The sequence below is a fragment of the Tamandua tetradactyla genome, chromosome 14, assembly GCF_023851605.1.
Source record: "Tamandua tetradactyla isolate mTamTet1 chromosome 14, mTamTet1.pri, whole genome shotgun sequence".
Taxonomy (NCBI): domain Eukaryota; kingdom Metazoa; phylum Chordata; class Mammalia; order Pilosa; family Myrmecophagidae; genus Tamandua; species Tamandua tetradactyla.
Window position 1 is genome coordinate 65266620 of NC_135340.1, and position 23377 is coordinate 65289996.

Consider the following 23377-nt stretch of genomic DNA (forward strand, 5'->3'; position numbering starts at 1 on the left):
CTGCAGAATTCTCGCCTGCCATGCAGGAGACCCCAGTTTGATTCCCAGCCCATTCACCTCCCATACAAACAAACAAAATTCAACAAATGTTGCTGCAATAATGGGATACTCACATGGAAAAAGAATGAAATATGACCCCGCTGTACTGCATACAAAAAAAAAAGTAAGCTGGTAAATCTTTTGGGAGGGGGCAATGGGCACATAGACTAATAAAGGAATGGTTGTAACAGAGGATTTCCAAACCCATTAGTTTTGCACAATGCCTTATAAAAATTAAACTCTGTAGACTGATAGTATTAATGCATTCCTCATTTCTCATCTTCTCTTCAAATATACCTCAATAATTCTTTTCTAGCAACACCTGAAATTTATCAATCCCCAAAATAGAACACTTTTCCTCTTAAATGGTGCTTCCTTTAATTTCCCCCACTTCTTAGAAAAGTATGACTACACTCCAAATGGAGAATCCACAAACATTTCCTATAAAGAGTCAGACAATAATTATGTTAGGCTTTGCTGACCACAAACTATGTCACATTTTCTTTATTTTTTATTTTAAAACACTTTAAAAATGTAAAAAACATTCTTAGCTCCAGGGCAATACAAAAACAGGCTTTCAACCATATTTGACCCACATGTAAGTCTGCCAACCCTTGCTCTAAATCCCACGAAAGTATGGTCTTACTTTCCCCCTAAATTAATTCAATCCAACGAGCACATGTCAAGGACCTTCGAATTCTTCCTCTACACTATTTCTTGGACACTGATGTCCCTTTTATGCATTTCTACAATCCCAATAGATCCTTGTATTGAAAGTTGCTTTTCAACAGGAAAGAAAGAGGGAAGGGGGACTAAAGAGTTTTAGATGTATAGTAAATATCACTTTTCCTGCAGGAATTTTAATTGTAAAGGCATCTTAATAATGATATGGATGTAAATACAAAAACCTATATACACTGAGCAAAATCTGGTGTTTGAGTACAAATATCTACTTTCTGACCAAAAAAAAAGCCTTTCCAATCACCACTAACCTAAAAACAGCTCTTCTGACATGCTTTTAATAATCGTTTTGGGAGAATTTTAGATAAAATATAAAGCTACTCAGCATGCTGTTTTGAGTTAAGGACACAGTACAAATTTTGCTCACAGGTTATTTTCATTATATTATTTTTGTTAAAAATAAACAAACTCAGTACTATCCCTTCACATCTTCCACAATAGTTTCTAACTGGCATATTCATCTGAGACAGTTTAGCAAAATTATTTTGCTAAAAGTCACTTAAATCACATCACTCCTATGCTCACAAATTTTTACAAAATTCTGTGCTTACTGGAACATACAATGACATCATCATGTTTCAAGACTAACAGTTTTCCCTGCCTTATTTATTAATTGTTCCTCTTTCATTAAGATCCCTCTACTAGTCCAACCACTAGCACTCTTCAATGTAACCAATTTTGTTTATTTCAAGGGCTTATTGCCTTTCATTTTGTTGGGTAATACCCACCTGTGAATATATTCTCTCCCCACACACAATAATCTCACTGTTGTTTATGGTTTTTACTTGTTAGCAATAGGGACTGGCCTCGCATACCCCAGCTGAGAGTTATAAATCCCACACAATGATAAACAACTTTCTGCAGTTTTTGAAATTCTAAGCATCTTCTCTGCAATTAGCTACACAATTAAATCTGCCCTAGATTATAAATGGGTGTGTGTATTCTTGATTTCACATTTCTCTTGTCCTTCTTCTGCCAGGTATTTATTAAACATACTGTTAGTTCAAGACTGTATTACTGAATGTTACCAAAAGGTGGCAAACTACAAACACAAATCTGAAAATCCCTGAACTTCAATGTTCCAAGTAACAAAAACTATTACTTACAAGACTGTGAGCACAAAAAGGGACTTTAAAGCTCATTTAATGATCTTCAGTGGTTAAAAAGCACAGATTCTGGAGTCAGATTAACCTGACTTGGGATCCCACTTCTGCTGTTTACTTGCTATAGAACTTTGAGTAAGTTTTTTAACTCTCTTCTGTTTTCTTACCTGTTAAACAGAGTAACATTATCTGCCTCACAATGTTGTTCTGAAGATTAAACAAAATGATCCACTCAAGGTGCTTTAGCACAATGCCTGGAACAGTCACATCTTAACAGTATTAATTATCATCACTTCATGTTTCTGTAAAATATAAATTCTTCCCATTAGTCTTCCACCAATAAAGACCACACACTATAAGAAACCTTCTAACCACATTCCATTGTCCAAACAAATTAATAGGGAGCATCCTTCCTATCTAGAAGTGGCTGGCAAAAACTAGGGGAAAGAATTAAAGATTCTTAAAAATTCTCCTTCCAAGTATTTTATGTGTAAAACATTCTATTTTATGGCTTCAATACAACCGATGATTCTATATATCAAACTGCCACCAAAAGAGGAATATATGAATATTATTTTCTCCAAGCAGAACAGGCTAAAACTGTGAATGGTTCTAAAGACACCTCTTCTCACTATAAATAGGTCAATGTTCAGATGAGACATCAAGTGTCTCCCAGTCTACCTTAATCCACGTATCAAGTTTTAAGTATAGCAAAAAAAATTGCAATTTAACATAAAACTTGATATTTGTTACTGTGCATAACATATTTAAGAGACCTTTGTTCTTGGAGAAACATGTTAGCACCACTACTTCCTCCTAAATTAAGATGAAAGTAAGATTAGTAAAATTACAAGATTAAGACCACAGGCCCTTCTTCATCCCTTGAAAAATTCAGTCCCAATGTCAGTAGATGGGGCTAAGCAAGGTAGGCATCTTTTGCAGTGAAGAGACGGATGGTTGCCTGGAGTGTCTGAGCTCAAATGTATGAGAAGAACATCCCCACAAAAAAGCATTACCAAATTCTACCCAGGTCAAGCCCAAGAGGGGTAAAGGAAGAGAGAGCGTAAGAGGTCAACCTAGCATGAGGTATGGAAACCCAAGCAAGAATAACAGGGCACCCACGAAGAGGAAGAGGAGAAGCCTGGCACAAGATGCCAGATACCAGAAGCATAAAGAAGGGCATCCATACAGGCTGGCAGCCTAGGACAGGGTGACCTCTGGGCTCCAAATACAGTCCTCCTCACTCCCACTGTAGGGCAGCAACCCAATTTTCCCTTGTTATGAGGATCAATCACCCTAGCCCGTATAGTCATCCAATTTTGTGCCTGTTGCTACAGAATAGCCAAGGAGCAGTCTTAGCTTCCAATTCCATGACTGAATTTTCAGGTAAAAATATTTCTCTGTAGGGCACTAAGAATTTCAAATCTACCAAAACCAAGGTCCCAAGAACAGGAAGTAAAAACTCTTGAAGCTTAATAGTGAAAAAGAGGCAATTTCCTTGGTTCCCAGATCCATGAATTCCAGCTATGAAGCAGAACGCAGCCTATACCGCTTAGGTTTAAGGCATCCGCCACATTCTACAGGAAAGGTCCTCGAATTTAATGGATGCTGCCTCCTAGAGAACTACTTCTAGCTCCTGTAGTAAGATCAGGGCATTCTATAAACCTGAGCCCACAACACTTCCTTGACCATAAAATGTGTCTCCTAGTCAGAAGACAACATTGTGTGAAATCATGACCAGATACAAAGAGTTCTGAGAGTCCTCAAATGCGATGCTGGCAGCAGAGAAAACAAATCCACACCAGAAAACCTGACCTTATCTTTAACAGGAAGAAGAGCCGTTCCATCCATTATGAGAGATCCAATGAAATCAACCCACCACCAGATAACCATGTGATGCCCCTAAGGAATAGTTACTTAACAGGGATTCAGCTTTGGTTTCTGCTGTTGGCAGGAACGGCACTTAGTAGAGACAGCAGACAGATCAGCCTTAGTGAGGAGAAAACTATGCTAATGAATTTAGGCACTGTCTGCATTCATGGTCATTTTGTGTATGGGTTCACTGGCCAAGCACCAGGATGAATGGGTTAAGCGGGCAACTGACATCCACAGAACAGATCATCTTGTTCACCTAACAGTTGAGAATCTCCTCTAGTGGACAGTTACATGGAATATAATTATCTTAAACACTCAATGCCTGTAGAGGGTTGAACCGTGTCCCCCAAAAAGATACGTCCAAGTCCTAACCTCCAGTACCTATGAACATGATCTTATTTGGTAATAGGGTTATCTGCAGATATAATTAAGATAAGAGATTTTTAGAGTAGACTCTAAATGTGATGTTTGTATAAGAGAAAGAAGACAGAGATTTGACATACACAGAGAGAAAGACCATGTGAAGAACCACAACTAGGAAAAAATAAATGTATGCTGTCTTAAACCACACAATTTGTGGTAATGTGTTATGGTTGCCCTAGGAAACTCTTACAATGTCTATTCCACAACTCTTTCCCAGAGCTTTTCACCACTAATTTTCCAATCTTGTTGGTTTTAAGTCCCTGACTAGCTGTTATAAGTCAGTATGGAAACATACCTCAACTCATCTCTCCTTCCGTATAATCTAAAGAGCCAGGATTGGTTTGGTTTCTCTCCACCACTGTCAAGACTACCTCTGAATTACAGTACAGCATTCATCCACTTCCAACTAATACCAGCATACCATGCAAACTAACCATTATCCAGGCCCATACTTTTTTCTCTTCCACTATTAGTCACAGGAAATTCCCAAGAGGCTATAACTATAGGGTGAGAGGTGGCAGAGGCAGCAGGTACCACAGGAGTACATAACTCTGAAACTAATGACTCTGACTATATATTAAGTTGGTAACTAAACCCCTACTTCCCTGACTCACTCACTAAAAAAAAATTATAGATTTAAAATGAGAAAGGGCTCCCAACTATGGAGTAGCAGCTTCAAACTGTTTAAAATGTTTAAAAAGTGATCAGACTTCGAATAGAGATAGGAAGGAACTCATGTGGATAGGACTAAGGTAGATCAGAATACAGGGTCAAGGATGATATCATCCATATTTTAAAACTTCAACTTCTGTATGAGACCAAAGGAAGAGATGTTTATCTGGTACAAAATTTATATTTTTGGTTAACATATTACTTAATTTAACTTCTACAGTCAGTTTAGTTGAACACCATAAGTACATGGAGTCTTGAATAGGGCCTGAGATCTTGTTGGTCTGTCCAGGTTAGTGTGATGGCCTGATATATCCCAGAGCAATCTGGGCAGTGAATAAAGAAGTATTTGCAAAGTCCCCATTGGGGGACTGGGAAGAAAGGAGGAAATGAAATATTCAACTTCTCCATTTGGAGAATTTCTGATACTCTCACAAACAACAGGGACAACCAAATCAATAGGTTGAGCCTTCAATCTTGGGGTTTGCCCTTACGAACTTATTCCTGCAAAGGATAGGCTAAGCCTACTTACAATTATGCCTAAGAGTCACCCTCAGAGAACCTCTTGTTGTTCAGATGTGGCCTCTCTGCCTAAGCCAACTCAGTAGGTGAACTCACAACTCACTGTCCTCCCCTTTTACATGGGACATGAATCCCAAGGGTATAAATCTCCCTGGCAACGTGGGACAGAACTGCCAGTATTTGTGAGGACCCGGCATCGTGGGATTGAAAAATCTTCTTGACCAAAGGGGGGAAGAAAGAGATAAGACAAAAAAAGTTTCAGTGGCTGAGAGATTTCAAACAGAGTCAAGAGGTTATCCTGGAGGTTGTTCTTATGCATTATATAGATATCCCTTTACAGTTTATGGTGTATTGAAGTGGCTGGACAGAAGTATCTGAAACTATTGAGTTGTGTTCAAGTCCCAAACTTGATTCTTGAAGACAATGTATGAAGATACAACTTCACAACATGATGGTGTGATTGTGAAAATCTTGAGTCTGATGCTCCTTTTCCCCAGGGTATGGACAGATGAGTAAAAAAACATGGAGAATAAATAAATAAACAACAGGGGGGATAAGGGGTAAAATAAATTGGGTAGACTGAAATACTAATGGTCAATGAGAGGGAGGGCTAAGGGGTATGAGATGTATGAGTTTTTCCTTTTTATTTATTTTGCTGGAGTGATGTAAATGTTCTAAAAAATGATCAGGGTAATGAATACACAACTGTGTGATGATATTGTGAGCCACTGATTGTATACCACGTATGGACTGTGAGTGAAGATTTGTCAATAAAAATATTTTTAAAAAATGAAACCTCTCAGAGGTAACTATAAACTGTAAATGCTGTACAAAATATGAAAAACTACCTGAAGGTACTGAAGAACAAGCAAAAACAGTCAAAAACTGATGAGGGTGTTCACTTGGAATAAATGAAGACCCATGGTTTAGTTTCCCTTTTTCCTTATTGCCTCTAGACAGGCTCAAATCAATGCCAAGAAAACAGCTAAAACTCTAGTAGGAATTTCACTGTCATACTGGCTTAAAGAACCAGAATATTAAAGTCAAGGCTACCAGAGCAAAAGGAAAATAATAGTGAAATTCTAATAGAGTAGACAGTCACAGAAAAGGAGCCATAAATTCTGTCTATTAACTTTGATCAGATTTCTGGCTGACCCACAAACTATATACATACTAAGAAATCTCCAATCAGCTCAGCTAAGGATAAAAACTGAACAGAAATTTCTACTAGAAATTTCCAGAACAGAGAGAATTTGGAATTTGAGTTTAGTCAACTGACTCTTAAAAAAAAAAAAAAGCAATACTCTGAAGAGTACCTAACAGGACCAAGAGTCTCTGCAAGGTATCATTCACAATGTCCAAATATAATCCAAAATTACTAGGCATAAGAACAAAGAAGAAAATGTGGCCCATACTTAAAAGAAAAGGCAATAAAATTAAATAGGGATTTTCCTACTAATAAAATGAATATTTTTTTAAAAATTAAATACTACAGAATTAGAAGTTTCCAGTTATGTGATAAATTTGTACATGAATCAACATGCCTGCCACAGATGGCACAAAGACACAGACAAAATTAAGGCTAGTCCAAAGCAATGTTAAAACAGGCTGTTGGTTTCTGGCACTCTCTGACCTCCCTAATCAGAGTCCAATTCATTTGACCTTCAGACACTCTTACAGGCCCTACTTTAGAGCTTCACTCTTGCTCTTAACTGACTAACTACAAAACTAATAATTACGATATTATTCATAATTCAGATACACACTCTTGAAAGGCAAATGTATTTTTTTAAACACACTATTGATAAGCCTCTGTGCAACGGCTAACAGGGATGTCAGCTTTGGTGGGAAAGTTTTATATTATTAAAAAATTAAATTGAATCAAATTAAGACCATGACCATGATTATAAAGATAGTTTCAATATTTTTTCCATCCATTTGCCTTCCTGCTGACCTCCGGGAAAATGCTACCATCTCTGCCAAATATTGCCTATATTCGTGAGATAGAGGATGTCTAACAGAACTGTGAGCAGTTGCCACCATGAGATATCTTGGGGTGCCAGAGATTAAATAACTAAACATTAGGCACACTGAGTCTAAAAAGTGGCAACCTCAAATAATCCCAAACAGTAACTTCTTCCTCAGGTATTTTATAGAATGTCTTACCTAGAATAATTCATTTTAACATGAAAAACTATTAGGAGAATGGAAAGGGATCAAATCTTATCTTTCTGGGAAGATAAATTATAAAGTTGAAAAATATATCGGCAGGGGAAAAAAAACCTTTTTAGGTTCTAATGCTGAGTCGATAAATTATACCTGGACATTTAAGAATACTATAAAATTCACAATAAATACATTAGCATAGGAAAAGAAGTAAGTTATCTGCACCATGGAAAAATTAAACTAGGTTTAAATGGGGATAGAGGATAGCAGCAAATACCCATATATTAAATTTCAGAATGAAGAATTCTACCATTACAGAAATCTATTTAATTTAATGCTTCCAGCCTACTAAGGGTTATCTCAGACTATAAAGTCTCTGTATTTTGTCAAAATTAAACATATACAACTGGTTGTGAATAACATGTCCTATTAGTACTACACAGATATTTAGCCATAAAAAAATTCTATAGTTGGTGCATTTTAGCAGATATTTTGTTAAAGTTAGATTAGAACCTATATTATGGAGGCAAAAAAAAAAATGAGTGTCTTTTATCTTTTTGTTTTATAAATTATTTTAGTAAATTCTGGATTTCCAATGTGTCAAAGAAGTCTACTAGGTTTTATACCACATAAAAGAAAATATAATACAGTAAATTTTTTTCAAAAAGGTAAAACATATTTCTCTAAATGATATTAACTTTTTTACTTAGAATAATTACATGTCATCTGAGGTTTCATAAATATATATGCCCCTAAATATCAAGATCCTTTTCCAAGTTTCTATAATTTGGCTTGTGAACACCTACTCCCCCACTTATTAGCCTCATAACCTTGGGAGTGTTATTCTGCTTCTCTGTTCCTTATGTAAATAATGGAGCTAACAACAGTGGATGCTTCATAGGGTTTTCTTGAGGAATAAAATTTGATATATGTTAAGTACTTAGAACAACGGCTATAGCTAAATGCTAAAAATATGTTAGCTAATATTGTGAAAATTTACCTAGAGTCTATTACACACTTTTTGTCTTAGTCAAGAGAAACTTCTGGGTAACAAATACTGCAAATAATATTCCTTAAAGATTACGAAGACCACTGGTACAGCCCTACCTTTCTTGTTAATGTTTCTCGGGTCTTCTCCTCATAGTTACAGTCTGCTTCTTGTGTAAGTTTCCATTATTTCCAATACACCACCAAACTGTCAGAAGAGAGTAAGGAACTAAATCGGTTAAATTTCACATTTACATAATGCTAGGAAGGACAAATAGTGTGTCACAGACTCTAATCCTAGTATTACTCTTAAGGACAAGTAGAGGAAAGACTATCATCTGTCTTTTACAGGCAGAGAAGATAACGATGATGCTCATAAAAGATTATGACTGGATAAAGAAGCTTAAGTCATGAGCCAAGGCAATTAAATTCAAAGAACTGCTTATCTCCACATACCAAGGTTTCCATAACAGGGTTCTAAAACCTCTAATACTCCCCCAAACCAGGTTTAAAAGATCCAGAATAATTTTCTAAACACAAGAAAAACTGAACCAAAGTGTCAACAAAATATCTAAAAGTACAAGATCCAAACTAGACCCAATCTTTTCTATAAAATTTACTAGAAAAGACCCAATTCTCCAAGTCAACATTTCACTCATATTCAAACTATCTAACAACTGCAGAATGCCTTCTAGAAGTGACACAGATAAAGTTCTTTTTACATCAATTCACATAATGACCCAATTCAAATCCCCATAAATGGCCAAATGAACCTGACACTTATAAACTCCTCTCAACCACTTTGATTTTTGCCTCTACATACTAAACTTAAAACAGGCATTTAAGGAACAGTGCTTCAAAAAAGACTTTAGAAATTTATTCATATTCTGAAGGGTTCTCCAAATGAGGGCTTAAAAAAATTTAAAACATGGACTGAAAGATATTTGTATACTAATGTTCATAGCAGCATTATTCATAATAGCTGAACGGTAAAAGAAACCCAACTGTCTATCAAAAGATGAACAGATAAACAAAATGTACTATATACATTCAGCCATAAAATATAATGAAGTTCTACCTAGCGCAATATATAAGATTGCACAAGGGTTCCATGTACTAGTGCAACTTTCCAGAAACCTACAACCTACGAATAGGTCCCTGTAGCAGACAACACCTGAAACCTAGAGGGCCCAGTCTTTACATCAGTTAGTTCCATCTCTCTACCCCATATTGGTGACAAACCCTTTCAACATGAAAAAGTTAGAATGACCATAGCCCAAACACCCCTAAAGAGGGGGATAGAAGGATCAAAGGTGATGGTGGAGTTATACAGAGAAGAAAGGATGTAACAATGAATATAATTGCTGAATCATTAAACTGATATTGATTTTTGTCTCCAGTACAGCAGCTAGAAATAAAAACCTAAAATTGTGGAATTGAAACCCACATCAAACTCTGAAATATGTTCTACAACTAATTATGGTACTGTGTTTTGAAATTTACTGCTTTTTTTGTATATATGTTCTTTTTCACAAAAAAAGAGAAAAAAGTTGATTGTGGTGATAAAAAATATTTAAGCCTTCTAGCCTCCTATATTCTGGAGCAGCCAGAAGGAAAAATCTGAGAGGACTGTATGATAGTCCATGACAAACTGGGATCTGTCCTGTAACTTTTTGATGAGTGCTTTGAAAACTATTGGTTTTTTTATTTCTTTGCTTTGTATATATGTTATACCATACAATAAAAAAGTCAAACAAATTTAAAAAATGCAATGAAGTTCTGATACATACTACAGTATGGATGAACCCTGAAGCCATCATGTTGAAGAAAAGAAGTCAGACCCAAAAGGACAAAACATTGTATGATTTCACTCATATGAAACATCCAGAATCAAGAAATTCAAAAAGACAAAAAGTAGGTACAGGTTAGCAGGGCTGGGCAGATAGGGAGTTACTGCTTAACGTGTATTGTTTCTGTTTGTGGTGATTAAAAGTTTTGGTAATGGACAGTGGTGATAATACCGCAATATTAGAAATGTAACATCACTGAACTGCACACATGAAATTGGTTACAATGGGAAACTGTGTTTTATAAATGTTACAACAATAGAAGTTTTAAAAGACTAGAAAACATTTAAAAAGAAAAAAAAAGTTTCAAAACAAAAGCCATGATATTATTCAGTAATTTAAAAAAGGAAACTTCTTAGACTTAAAAAAAAGAAAAAAATGGGAAGGAAAGAGAAACCCCAAATGAAATAATGAAGTAATGGCAATAATAATCAACGGCTTCTACTAAACTACTAGGTGAACGGCTAAAAGGGAACTTCACAACTGAGTGTGACTGACAACATGACCCCACCAGTCAATCTTAGTATCATACATATCATACACACAAAAACAAGCTAACAGCATATGCATTTTAATATAATGCAGTGGAAAGTACACAGAGCACCTCCTATGAAGTATTCTTGCCAAAATATCAAACTACCATCTGTTCAAGTCTTTAGGATTAACTACCAGTTCATAGGAAATTCAGAAGAGAATCTGTAACATGATGCTCAACAAAACATATTACATGCTACATTTTGCTCAACAAAACCCAAACCGTAAGATATTCTACAGGGCAAATGACCTGATTTTTCAACAAATAAACAATAAATGACAAGACATAGGAAAAAAAGATGTGTCTAAGAGGCTGAAAGACCTTTCAACTAAATGCTACATTGGATGCTATTTAATAAAGACATTAAGGAATTATTAACTTTCTCAGTGAGCTAAAAATACTGTGGTAAGACGGCGGCTTAGTAAGATACGCGCGTCTTAGTTCCTCCTCCAGAGCAACTACTAGGTGAACAGAAAAAGTGCAGAACAGCTCCCGGGGCCACGGCAGGGAATGGACACACAGCGTACCCCAGTCTGGACTGGTTAGACTGACTGCGAGACTCTGCTGCGGTGAGATCCCCGAGCGGCGCACGATTCCCCGAGCAGCAGCAGCTGGCAGCCAGAGCACCGCCCTCCCTCCTTCCCAGGCCGGCTGAGAGTCTCAGAGAGGCAAGTTTCGCAACCCACGGCGGCCGGCGCCGCTCTTTTGCGGGCGGCTTCCTGGACCGGCTACGAGTCTTGGATCAGAGGGCTACCCAAGCCGCGGTGGCCAGCAACCAGTGCCCCTCCCCCGCGGGCGGCTTTCTGGTCCGGTGGCGAGTTTCCCAGGCCCCGGCGGCCGGCGACCGGCACCCCTATAGGGAGAGGAGGGAATTTCCGACAGTGGCAGGGACTGGGTCCAACCAAACACCAATAGGGGCATTAATAATAGGAGCCACAGGGTCCCCTCAAGCCGCGGCGGCTGACGCTCCCACCACGCGCGGCCCAACGGACCAACTGAGAGAATTGGATCGGAAATCCCTAGGCCGCGGAGAACGGTGACCAAGGGGATCCCTTCCAAACACGTGAGAAAAACGTGTGCCACGAGTGCCACCTACTGGGCAGGATAAGAAAAACAGAACCCAGAGATTTCACAGAAAAATCTTACAACCTGTTGGGTCCGACACCCAGGGAAATCTGACTAAATGCCCAGACGCCAGCAGAAGATAACAGTCCACGCTCAGAAGATTGAGAATATGGCCCAGTCAAAGGAACAAACCAATAGTTCAAATGAGATACAGGAGCTGAGACAACTAATGCTGAATATACAAACAGAAATGGAAAACCACTTCAAAAACGAAATCGATAAATTGAGGGAGGACATGAAGAAGACATGGGCTGAACAAAAAGAAATAGAAAAACTGAAAAAACAAATCACAGAACTTATGGAAGTGAAGGATCAAGTAGAAAAGATGGAAAAAACAATGGATACCTACAATGATAGATTTAAAGAGACAGAAGATAGAATTAGTGATATGGAGGATGGAACATCTAAATTCCAAAAAGAAACAGAAACTATCCGGAAAAGAATGGAAAAATTTGAACAGGGTATCAGGGAACTCAAGGACAATATGAACCGCACAAATATACATGTTGTGGGTGTCCCAGAAGGAGAAGAGAAGGGAAAACGAGGAGAAAAACTAATGGAAGAAATTATCACTGAAAATTTCCCAACTCTTATGAAAGACCTAAAATTACAGATCCAAGAAGTGCAGCGCACCCCAAAGAGATTAGACCCAAATAGGCGTTCTCCAAGACACTTACTAGTTAGAATGTCAGAGGTCAAAGAGAAAGAGAGGATCTTGAAAGAAGCAAGAGAAAAGCAATCCATCACATACAAGGGAAACCCAATAAGACTATGTGTAGATTTCTCAGCAGAACCATGGAAGCTAGAAGACAGTGGGATGATATATTTAAATTACTAAAAGAGAAGAACTGCCAACCAAGACTCCTATATCCAGCAAAATTGTCCTTCAAAAATGAGGGAGAAATTAAAACATTCTCAGACAAAAAGTCACTGAGAGAATTTGTGACCAAGAGACCAGCTCTGCAAGAAATACTAAAGGGAGCACTAGAGTCAGATACAAAAAGACAGAAGAGAGAGATATGGAAAAGAGTGTAGAAAGAAGGAAAATCAGATATGATATATATAATACAAAAGGCAAAATGGTAGAGGAAAATATTATCCAAACAGTAATAACACTAAATGTTCATAGACTGAATTCCCCAATCAAAAGACACAGACTGGCAGAATGGATTAAAAAACAGGATCCTTCTATATGCTGTCTACAGGAAACACATCTTAGACCCAAAGATAAACACAGGTTGAAAGTGAAAGGTTGGGAAAATATATTTCATGCAAATAACAACCAGAAAAGACCAGGAGTGGCTATACTAATATCCAACAAATTAGACTTCAAATGTAAAACAGTTAAAAGAGACAAAGAAGGACACTATCCACTAATAAAAGGAACAATTAAACAAGAAGACATAACAATCATAAGTATTTATGCACCGAACCAGAATGCCCCAAAATATGTGAGGAATACACTGCAAACACTGAAAAGGGAAATAGACTCATATACCATAATAGTTGGAGACTTCAATTCACCACTCTCGTCAATGGACAGAACATCTAGACAGAGGATCAATAAAGAAATAGAGAATCTGAATATTACTATAAATGAGCTAGACTTAACAGACATTTATAGGACATTACATCGCACAACAGCAGGATACACCTTTTTCTCAAGTGCTCATGGATCATTCTCAAAGATAGACCATATGCTGGGTCACAAAGCAAGTCTTAACAAATTTAAAAAGATTGAAATCATACACAACACTTTCTCGGATCATAAAGGAATGAAGTTGGAAATCAATAATAGGCCGAGTGCCAGAAAATTCACAAATACATGGAGGCTCAACAACACACTCTTAAACAACGAGTGGGTCAAAGAAGAAATTGCAAGAGAAATTAGCAAATACGTCGAGGCGAATGAAAATGAAAACACAACATATCAAAACTTATGGGACGCAGCAAAGGCAGTGCTAAGAGGGAAATTTATTGCCCTAAATGCCTATATCAGAAAAGAAGAAAAGGCAAAAATGCAGGAATTAACTGTCCACTTGGAAGAACTGGAGAAAGAACAGCAAACTAATCCCAAAGCAAGCAAAAGGAAAGAAACAACAAAGATTAGAGCAGAAATAAATGAAATTGAAAACACGAAAACAATAGAGAAAATCAGTAAGACCAGAAGTTGGTTCTATGAGAACATCAATAAGATTGATGGGCCCTTAGCAAGATTGACAAAAAGAAGAAGAGAGAGGATGCAAATAAATAAGATCAGAAATGGAAGAGGAGACATAACTACTGACCTCACAGAAATAAAGGAGGTAATAACAGGATACTATGAACAACTTTACGCTAATAAATACAACAATTTAGAGGAAATGGACGGGTTCCTGGAAAGACATGAACAACCAACTTTGACTCAAGAAGACATAGATGACCTCAACAAACCAATCACAAGTAAAGAAATTGAATTAGTCATTCAAAAGCTTCCTAAAAGAAAAGTCCAAGACCAGACGGCTTCACATGTGAATTCTATCAAACATTCCAGAAAGAATTAGTACCAACTTTCCTCAAACTCTTCAAAAAAATCGAAGCGGAGGGAAAACTACCTAATTCATTCTATGAAGCCAACATCACCCTCATACCAAAACCAGGCAAAGATATTACAAAAAAAGAAAACTACAGGCCAATCTCTCTAATGAATATAGATGCAAAAAATCCTCAATAAAATTCTAGCAAATCGTATCCAACAACACATTAAAAGAATTATACATCATGACCAAGTAGGATTCATCCCAGGTATGCAAGGATGGTTCAACATAAGAAAATCAATTAATGTAATACACCATATCAACAAATCAAAGCAGAAAAATCACATGATCATCTCAATTGATGCAGAGAAGGCATTTGACAAGATTCAACATCCTTTCCTGTTGAAAACACTTCAAAAGATAGGAATAAAAGGGAACTTCCTTAAAATGATAGAGGGAATATATGAAAAACCCACTGCTAATATCATCCTCAATGGGGAAAAATTGAAAACATTCCCCCTAAGATCAGAACAAGACAAGGATGTCCACTATCACCACTATTATTCAACATTGTGTTGGAGGTTCTAGCCAGAGCAATTAGACAAGAGAAAGAAATACAAGGCATCAAAATTGGAAAGGAAGAAGTAAAACTATCACTGTTTGCAGACGATATGCTACTATACGTCGAAAATCCGGAAAAATCCACAACAAAACTACTAGAGCTAATAAATGAGTACAGCAAAGTAGCAGGTTACAAGATCAACATTCAAAAATCTGTAGCATTTCTATACACTAGTAATGAACAAGCTGAGGGGGAAATCAAGAAACGAATCCCATTTAGAATTGCAACTAAAAGAATGAAATACCTAGGAATAAATTTAACTAAAGAGACAAAAAACATATATAAAGAAAACTACAAAAAACTGTTAAAAGAAATCACAGAAGACCTAAATAGATGGAAGAGCATACCGTATTCATGGATTGGAGACTAAATATAGTTAAGGTGTCAATCCTACCTAAAGTGATCTACAGATTCAATGCAATACCAATCAAAATCCCAACAACTTATTTTTCAGAAATAGAAAAACCAACAGCAAATTTATCTGGAAAGGGCAGTGTGCCCCGAATTGCTAAAAATATCTTGAGGAATAAAAACGAAGCTGGAGGTCTCGCGCTGCCTGACTTTAAGGCATATTATGAAGCCACAGTGGTCAAAACAGCATGGTATTGGCATAAAGATAGATATATCGACCAATGGAATCGAATAGAGTGCTCAGATATAGACCCTCTCATCTATGGACATTTGATCTTTGATAAGGCAGTCAAGCCAACTCATCTGGGACAGAACACTCTCTTCAATAAATGGTGCCTAGAGAACTGGATATCCATATGCAAAAGAATGAAAGAAGACCCATATCTCACACCCTATACAAAAGTTAACTCAAAATGGATCAAAGATCTAAACATTAGGTATAAGACCATAAAACAGTTAGAGAAAAATGTTGGGAGATATCTTATGAATCTTACAATTGGAGGCGGTTTTATGGACCTTAAACCTAAAGCAAGAGCACTGAAGAAGGAAATAAATAAATGGGAACTCCTCAAAATTAAACACTTTTGTGCATCAAAGAACTTCATCAAGAAAGTACAAAGACAGCCTACACAATGGGAGACAATATTTGGAAATGACATATCAGATAAAGGTCTAGTATCCAGAATTTATTAAGAGATTGTTCAACTCAACAAAAGACAGCCAACCCAATTACAAAATGGGAAAAAGACTTGAACAGACACCTACCAGAAGAGGAAATACAAATGGCCAAAAGGCACATGAAGAGATGCTCAATGTCCCTGGCCATTAGAGAAATGCAAATCAAAACCACGAGATATCATCTCACACCCACCAGAATGGCCATTATCAACAAAACAGAAAATGACAAGTGCTGGAGAGGATGCAGAGAAAGAGGCACACTTATCCACTGTTGGTAGGAATGTGAAATGGTGCAACCACTGTGGAAGGCAGTTTGGCGGTTCCTCAAAAAGCTGAATATAGAATTGCCATACGACCCAGCAATACCATTGCTGGGAATCTACTCAAAGGAATTAAGGGTAAAAACTCAAACAGACATTTGCACACCAATGTTTATAGCAGCGTTATTTACAATTGCAAAGAGATGGAAACAGCCAAAATGTCCATCAACAGACGAGTGGCTAAACAAACTGTGGTATATACATACGACGGAATATTATGCAGCTTTAAGACAGGATAAACTTATGAAGCATGTAATAACATGGATGGACCTAGAGAACATTATGCTGAGTGAGTCTAGCCAAAAACTAAAAGACAAATACTGTATGGTCCCAATGATGTGAATCGACATTCGAGAATAAACTTGGAATATGTCATTGGTAACAGAGTCCAGCAGGAGTCAGAAACAGGGTAAGATAATGGGTAATTGGAGCTGAAGGGATACAGACTGTGCAACAGGACTAGATACAAAAACTCAAAAATGGACAGCATAATAATACCTAATTGTAAAGTAATCATGTTAAAACACTGACTGAAGCTGCATCTTAGCTATAGGTTTTTGTTTTGTTTTACTATTATTACTTTTATTTTTTTCTCTATATTAACATTCTATATCTTTTTCGGTTGTGTTGCTAGTTCTTCTAATCCGATGCAAATGTACTAAGAAACGATGATCATGCATCTATGTGATGATGTTAAGAATTACTGATTGCATATGTAGAATGGTATGATTTCTAAATGTTGGGTTAATTTCTTTTTTTCCGTTAATTAATAAAAAAAAAAATTTCAAATTAGAGAAAGAGAAAAAAAAATACTGTGGTTATGTTAAGAGTTATTATCTTTTCAGAGATATATACACTAAAGTATTTAAAGATGAAAGCATGTGCCCGAGATTCGCTTTAAAATTATCCAGCTGAGGTAGAGTGGAAGGGGTAACAAAAGAAACAAAAGTTCCAGGTCTGAAACTGTTGAAATTGGCCATGGGTATACCGGAGTTCATTTCACTACTCTCTGAATATGTCTGAAGTCTTCCATTCAGAATGCTACAGAGGGCAGGCCACAATGGCTCTGTGGCAGAATTCTTGCCTGCCATACTGGAGCCTCGGGTTCGATTCCTGGTGCCTGCCCAGGTGAAAAAAAAAGAGAGGGAATGTAAAAGAATATCAGAGTATTAGACCAAAATAACCCTGATTGGTAGAACTTAGGTTCTGCAAGTGCTTGCTTCAAAAGACCTTCATTTAAACATTAAATACACACACACACACACATTTTAAGTATTGCCTTCAACTACTACATTTTTATTTGCACGCACACACACACACACACACACACACACACACACAATTAGAGACATTATCCCACACATATATCCCAGTCCTAAAAATTGTAACTCCTAAACATCTAAATCTGGTCATTTTTTCATCTACTACTTCTTTATTTCAGGCCCTCAACATTTTGGTGATAGTCTTAAAAGCTCTCATTAGTGGCTTCTCTCTTTCCAATTTAACCACACACCAATGCATTCTCTATACTGTTTCCTTAACTGGATCCCCAACACTTCCAGAATAAAATCCAAATTCTTTTTTTTGGCATACACTGCCCCCAGAAATCTGGCCCTTGTCTAGCTCTGTTAACACTCCCACCAGCACTCCACATCATCCCATGCATTCCAAACTATGTTCAGGATCCTGCATAGTAGTTTCCAGAACAAGTTTCGGATGTTCTTCTCCTACAATGTTTACAAATTCAAACGCCCCTTCTAGTTCCTGTTAATTCCAATTCCTATTGACTACAATACTATTAGCTCCCTTACAAGTCTATCCAGACACTCCCCTCTCTTCCTAATTATTTAATACTTCCATAATATTCCATGGATTACTATCACATTATCCTTTTGGTTTTTGCCCATTTATACTGCCTTCCAGACAATTAAGTATCATAGCGTCTTACTACAGGAGACACTATTTTGTTTTATAAAGTAGTAGGTGCATCTTCCATTGGATAAAGACAAGTGTGTCTTTTATAAACACTTGGAATGTGAACTCTTTGAAAATAGGAGCCTTGTATAATACATCTTTGCCTCTCCAGTGCCTAGCAGGGTGCTTCAAATACATGATTACCAATGAATAAAACAAGTTTTTCCAATAGCCATGAATAATTATTACAAAATTTTATTCCACTTTTATTTTTTAATGCATATTTCTTGGTATTTTGCTTTTTGTCTTGTTTTTTGGTCAGCTGACTGATGAGTTTTAAAGTTTTGTTTAAATACAGAAACATCAGTATGCTTTGTTTTACTATCAAAATAACACTAATTAAATAATAATTAAATAATAGTTTACAAAAAGAAATAACTATATAGTGCAAATACAACATATCTAGGCGAACAGTGTTGATCTTTCTAAAAGTTGAGCAAGCTCAACAAATTATCATTACTGAATGGAATGGAGGACCTAGTTTTCAGGATACCCAAAAGTTTCACTGTAACTTAATGAGAAATAATTAAAAGAAAAAGAAGAAGAAAAAAAAACCACAACTCAAGAGAATCAGGACTCAAGAAGTAAAAAAATTAAATGAAACAATTTCAATTTTTAAAGTGAAAAACTTCTCACTGAAGAATCAAACAACAGGCTTGTTAACAGCTATATAGTTAACATGTCTACAGAAGTGACAAGTTTCAAAAATCTGTCCAACAATGAATGCATAACATATGGCAAGAAACCTGCATTATTTGTGTAGACAAACATTGTTTAAGGGAGGCACGTCTACTATAAAAAAGAAAACATAAACGGAAGGGCAACAGAATCAGGAGAAACTTAGTCAAAATGTTAAGGTAAGAGGCTGGGTTTGAGAAAGGCACCTGAGGTAAGGCTAAGAAATTAAAGACTTCCATTAGAAACAAAGAAGTGTGGTTGCTCTAATAAAACATTAGGAAGAAAAGGCTTTGAAGAGTAATCTGCATTTCTATTTTCAAACGTATTTGCAAATTTTTTTCAAAATATTAAAGTACGTTCAAAACTATATTATTTACCACCGAAAAATGAACACTAGAAATATCTCTAAATAAATCAGAATTAATGATTTGCTTTTTTAAACACAAAGGCACTTCGTTTCAACTTTTCCCCCAAATTAGTTTCCTTTAAACATTTCATTCAAATGAAAAACTCAAAAATTTCGGGTTGATAGATAGGCTTAACAATCTCCCTCCTTTTAAAAATTAAAAAAAGGTAAAATTACTCCCTTACTGGTGCTACATCACCAAAGAAGATGGAAAACAGCGGAACATATAGTATTTATTCAAAGTATAACTACATTCGTGGCATTAAGTAAGACCTTGGTTTCAGTTTTCTACGCCACTTGAATTAGCTTCCAGGGAAAAATAAACCTGCCAGACTCCTGCAGAGGGAGAGCTGTTTGAATAAATCCTATTAAGTTCAAGTGCAGACCAAAAATAACTATTCTGCTCTAGAACTCCCTGATCTAAATGACTTTATAAGAAATGATTCAAATCTGAGGGTTCCTGGTCTTAACAAAAGCTCTATCCCAACGCTGCGATGCAGTCACCTCTCCTACTCAGCACCTTCGGTTTAAAATACCACCAACCAGGCTGTAGGGCAAGAGTTTTTGACGTACAAATATTCAACACATCGCTTTGGTACATACAGCAGAGTCCCAATAAAATCCTCAATTCTTGTTACAGAAACTTCCAAACAAGACTTACTGTCAATATCGTCAAATCCCTCCCCTTTGGCTACAATTTAAAAACACACCTGTAGTTACCCGCTGCGCAGCACACAAGGCACAGCTCCAAGCCCGTGTCCTCTTCCCCCTTTTTGTTCCCTCCCGGTCATTTCCTTCAATCCAGAACTTGAGCAGAGCATTTGGCTCTCTTATCTGTCTGCATCTGGCGCCAAGAGGACCGCGCTCCCGGGAGATGCGGTGCTCGGTGGCTGAGCACAGAGTCTGGCGTACTACAGCCGCCCAACTCAGCCAGGTATTCACCGGCTCGCGCCGCAGCCGCCTCAAAGGGGCCCACACTGGAGCCCGCGACAAGGTGTCGCGCCAGGTTAGCTACCTGGCTGCTTCGCGCTCCGCACGCCCGAACGAAATGTACACGCGTCTGGCCAGGGCAACTCCGGAAGCCTCAAAGCAATCCTCTACCCAGCGGACGCGGCTCCGCACATATAGTTACCTGCCCGGTCCTCCCTTTCATGCCCGCAACCCCCAAGCCATTTCCCCCGTTGGGGCCTGCCTGGGTCCAGTACCATTCTCCTCACGGGGCGGTATCCGGAAGGGCAGCAACTCCACCTCCTCCTCCTCTGCGGCCTGTAGCCATCTATCGGGAAGCGTCTCCGGAGGCAGCAGCAGAGGCCGCCGGACAAGGATGGCCCAGGTAAACCTTCTCAGAACTAACTCAGCTCCGGCGCTAGCAGCAGAAGCCGAGTCTTTCATAATTGTGCGACCAACTCCTCCGGGTGACTGGCCACAGGGACGCGCCCGCGCCCGCCTCCGCCGGCGACGGGGCTGTAAGGAGACCACGTGAGGGGCGCGCCGTGTGCGTCGGCGCCCGCAGGCCGGGTCACGTGAAGGGCGCGCGCTCCCTCGCTTAGAGGCCGCTTCCCTACGCGCCGCGCGCACGCGCCGGGCGCGAGCGTCTCAATCCTCCACACTCTTCCTCCTCTTCTACTCCCCCCCAACTCCCGCCCCGGGTTTCCCTAGTTGGTCGGAGGGTATTCCCCAGGTCTTCGTGGGGTGTCTAGGCAGAACTACCACGCACATCTCTCTCTGTCTCTTTCGCTCTGTCTTTGCAAACTGAGTGCAACTTGAGGAAGCAAAAGTTCACGGGTAAAGTTCCCGGCCTCGCGGATGCAGCCAGTAGTTGCGGCATGCTAACTGGGACTAACGTCTATGCTGCACGCAGGACCAGCGTTTCCCAACTATTTCTCTGTGCTTTAAGGGTAGAGGTCTTAAATATTACTCCCCTCGTCTAACGTGCGAAATCATCTTCTTAAACTAAATCATGTTTTTCCTCTGGCTTCCCCTGTTTTACCAGTGAAAATCCTGTGGAATTAGATAGCGCCTAGAGACACGCATACACTTCAAACCTTTACCAAAGACTTGAGTTATTCCCGACATCTAATACATACTTCTGCCTTGCCATTTCTTTTGCTACCACACGGATTTGGGTTTAGTAATAATTTACTAAATGTTCCCGATTTCCCTTTCTATTCACTCTGAAATTCACAATTTAATCCACCTAAAACTCTGCTTTTCACACATCACCTACCTGCTCCCAAAAACTTCAAATGTTTCTCGTTCTAACCCTCTACCATCTGACTCGACCTAACCTCTTTTAAAAAAAAAAAAACTTTATTCTGATGCTCCTATTATCCAGGGTATGGACAGATGAGTAAAAAATAAATGGATAAAAAATAAATAATAGAGGGGATAAGGGTTAAAATTAATTGGGTAGATTGAAATACTAGTGGTCAGTGAGAGGGAGGGGTAAGGGATATGGGATGTATACATGTTTTCATTTCTTTTTATTTCTTCTTCTGGAGTGATGTAAATGTTCTAAAAATGATTGTGGTGATGAATACACAACTATGTGATGATATTGTAAGCCAATGATTGTACACCTTGTATGGACTGTATATGTGTGAAGATTTGTCAATAAAAATATTTTTTAAGAAATAGCTTAACTGAGGGGTAATTAACATACTATAAGCTGCACATATGTAAAGTGTACCGTTCGATAAGTTTTGGCATATGTGTACACCCATGAAATCAACATCACAATCAAGGTAGTAAACATAACCATCATATCCTGCCTTTTGTAATCCCGCCATTCTTTTTTTTATTTTCATTTTCATATATTTTATTTTTAAACACATAATAATTTTGCAAGCTAGCAGTAAAATATTTCCCTCAATTATTTTATTAATTAGCACCATATACCTTTTAAAGCTTACTGGAACATTGTTCATGGTAAATGATTGTAAAGTAAAATGGTCATTTCAAATGCCAAATTAAGCTCAAATAACACATGAACCATTATCAATGTGATCATTATGTAATCCCTCCATTCTGACCTTCCCCATCCCCACCCCCTAACAACTACAGATCTCTCACTAAAAATTAGTGAGAGTATTCCAGAGTGTTATATAGTGGATTCACAAAATACAGGCTCTTCTTTGTCTGCTTTCACTCAGCATAATTATAACCTCTTAAACTTTATGACCCACAATTCACAATTGACTGCCCAACAAAACTATTGTTTCCTGAACAAGTTTTAGCCATACTTTGATCAATATTCAGATATTACATATTCCTTCCCCAAATGGCAGGTCCAGCAAGACCAGGATTAAGAAAAAAATGTTATAAACTAGATTGTCAGCCCCTTGGGGCAGGGATCTTGTCTAATTTATGCAAATATTCAATAAATGTTTGATTATTTTCTAGTGTGAGCTAGGCCTACACAGTTGCTGCCCTTAGTTTATAATATAAAGGGTGGCAACAAACAAATCTTTAACAGATTTAAAAACAAAAAAAGTTAAGAGTGCTTTGTTTCCCTGGGCAGTTTGTGACTCTGACCTTTCTGGACCCACAATTAACCCTTTGCTTTGTTGATATAGAAAAGAAATAAGAATGATGTTTGACACTTAGTCTCAGGTCTTTTTTGATAAACAGGAGAATTTAGCTTAGAGTCGGAAATAAGGAATAGGATTATTCCTCAATTGAATGATAAAAATAAATTCCTCATTTTACAGATGTTCAAATAGCCTTGAAATTCACATATG

At 37.8% G+C, this 23377-nt stretch overlaps 1 protein-coding gene across 6 annotated transcripts in view; it reads right to left on the reverse strand.

The window, feature by feature from the left end:
- Nucleotides 1-20949, reverse strand: part of TRPM7 (transient receptor potential cation channel subfamily M member 7) — a 258369-nt gene extending 237420 nt beyond the window's left edge. For all 6 annotated transcript variants that reach the window (XR_013162391.1, XR_013162392.1, XM_077127865.1 and 3 more), the window contains exon 1: nt 20843-20949. Coding sequence is in view for 4 of the 6 variants with exons in the window: in XM_077127865.1 (XP_076983980.1) it covers nt 20843-20845 (3 nt within the window). In the remaining 2 variants the exon portion in view is untranslated. The remainder of the gene's footprint in view (nt 1-20842) is intronic.
- Between the last annotated feature and the right edge of the window lie 2428 nt (nt 20950-23377).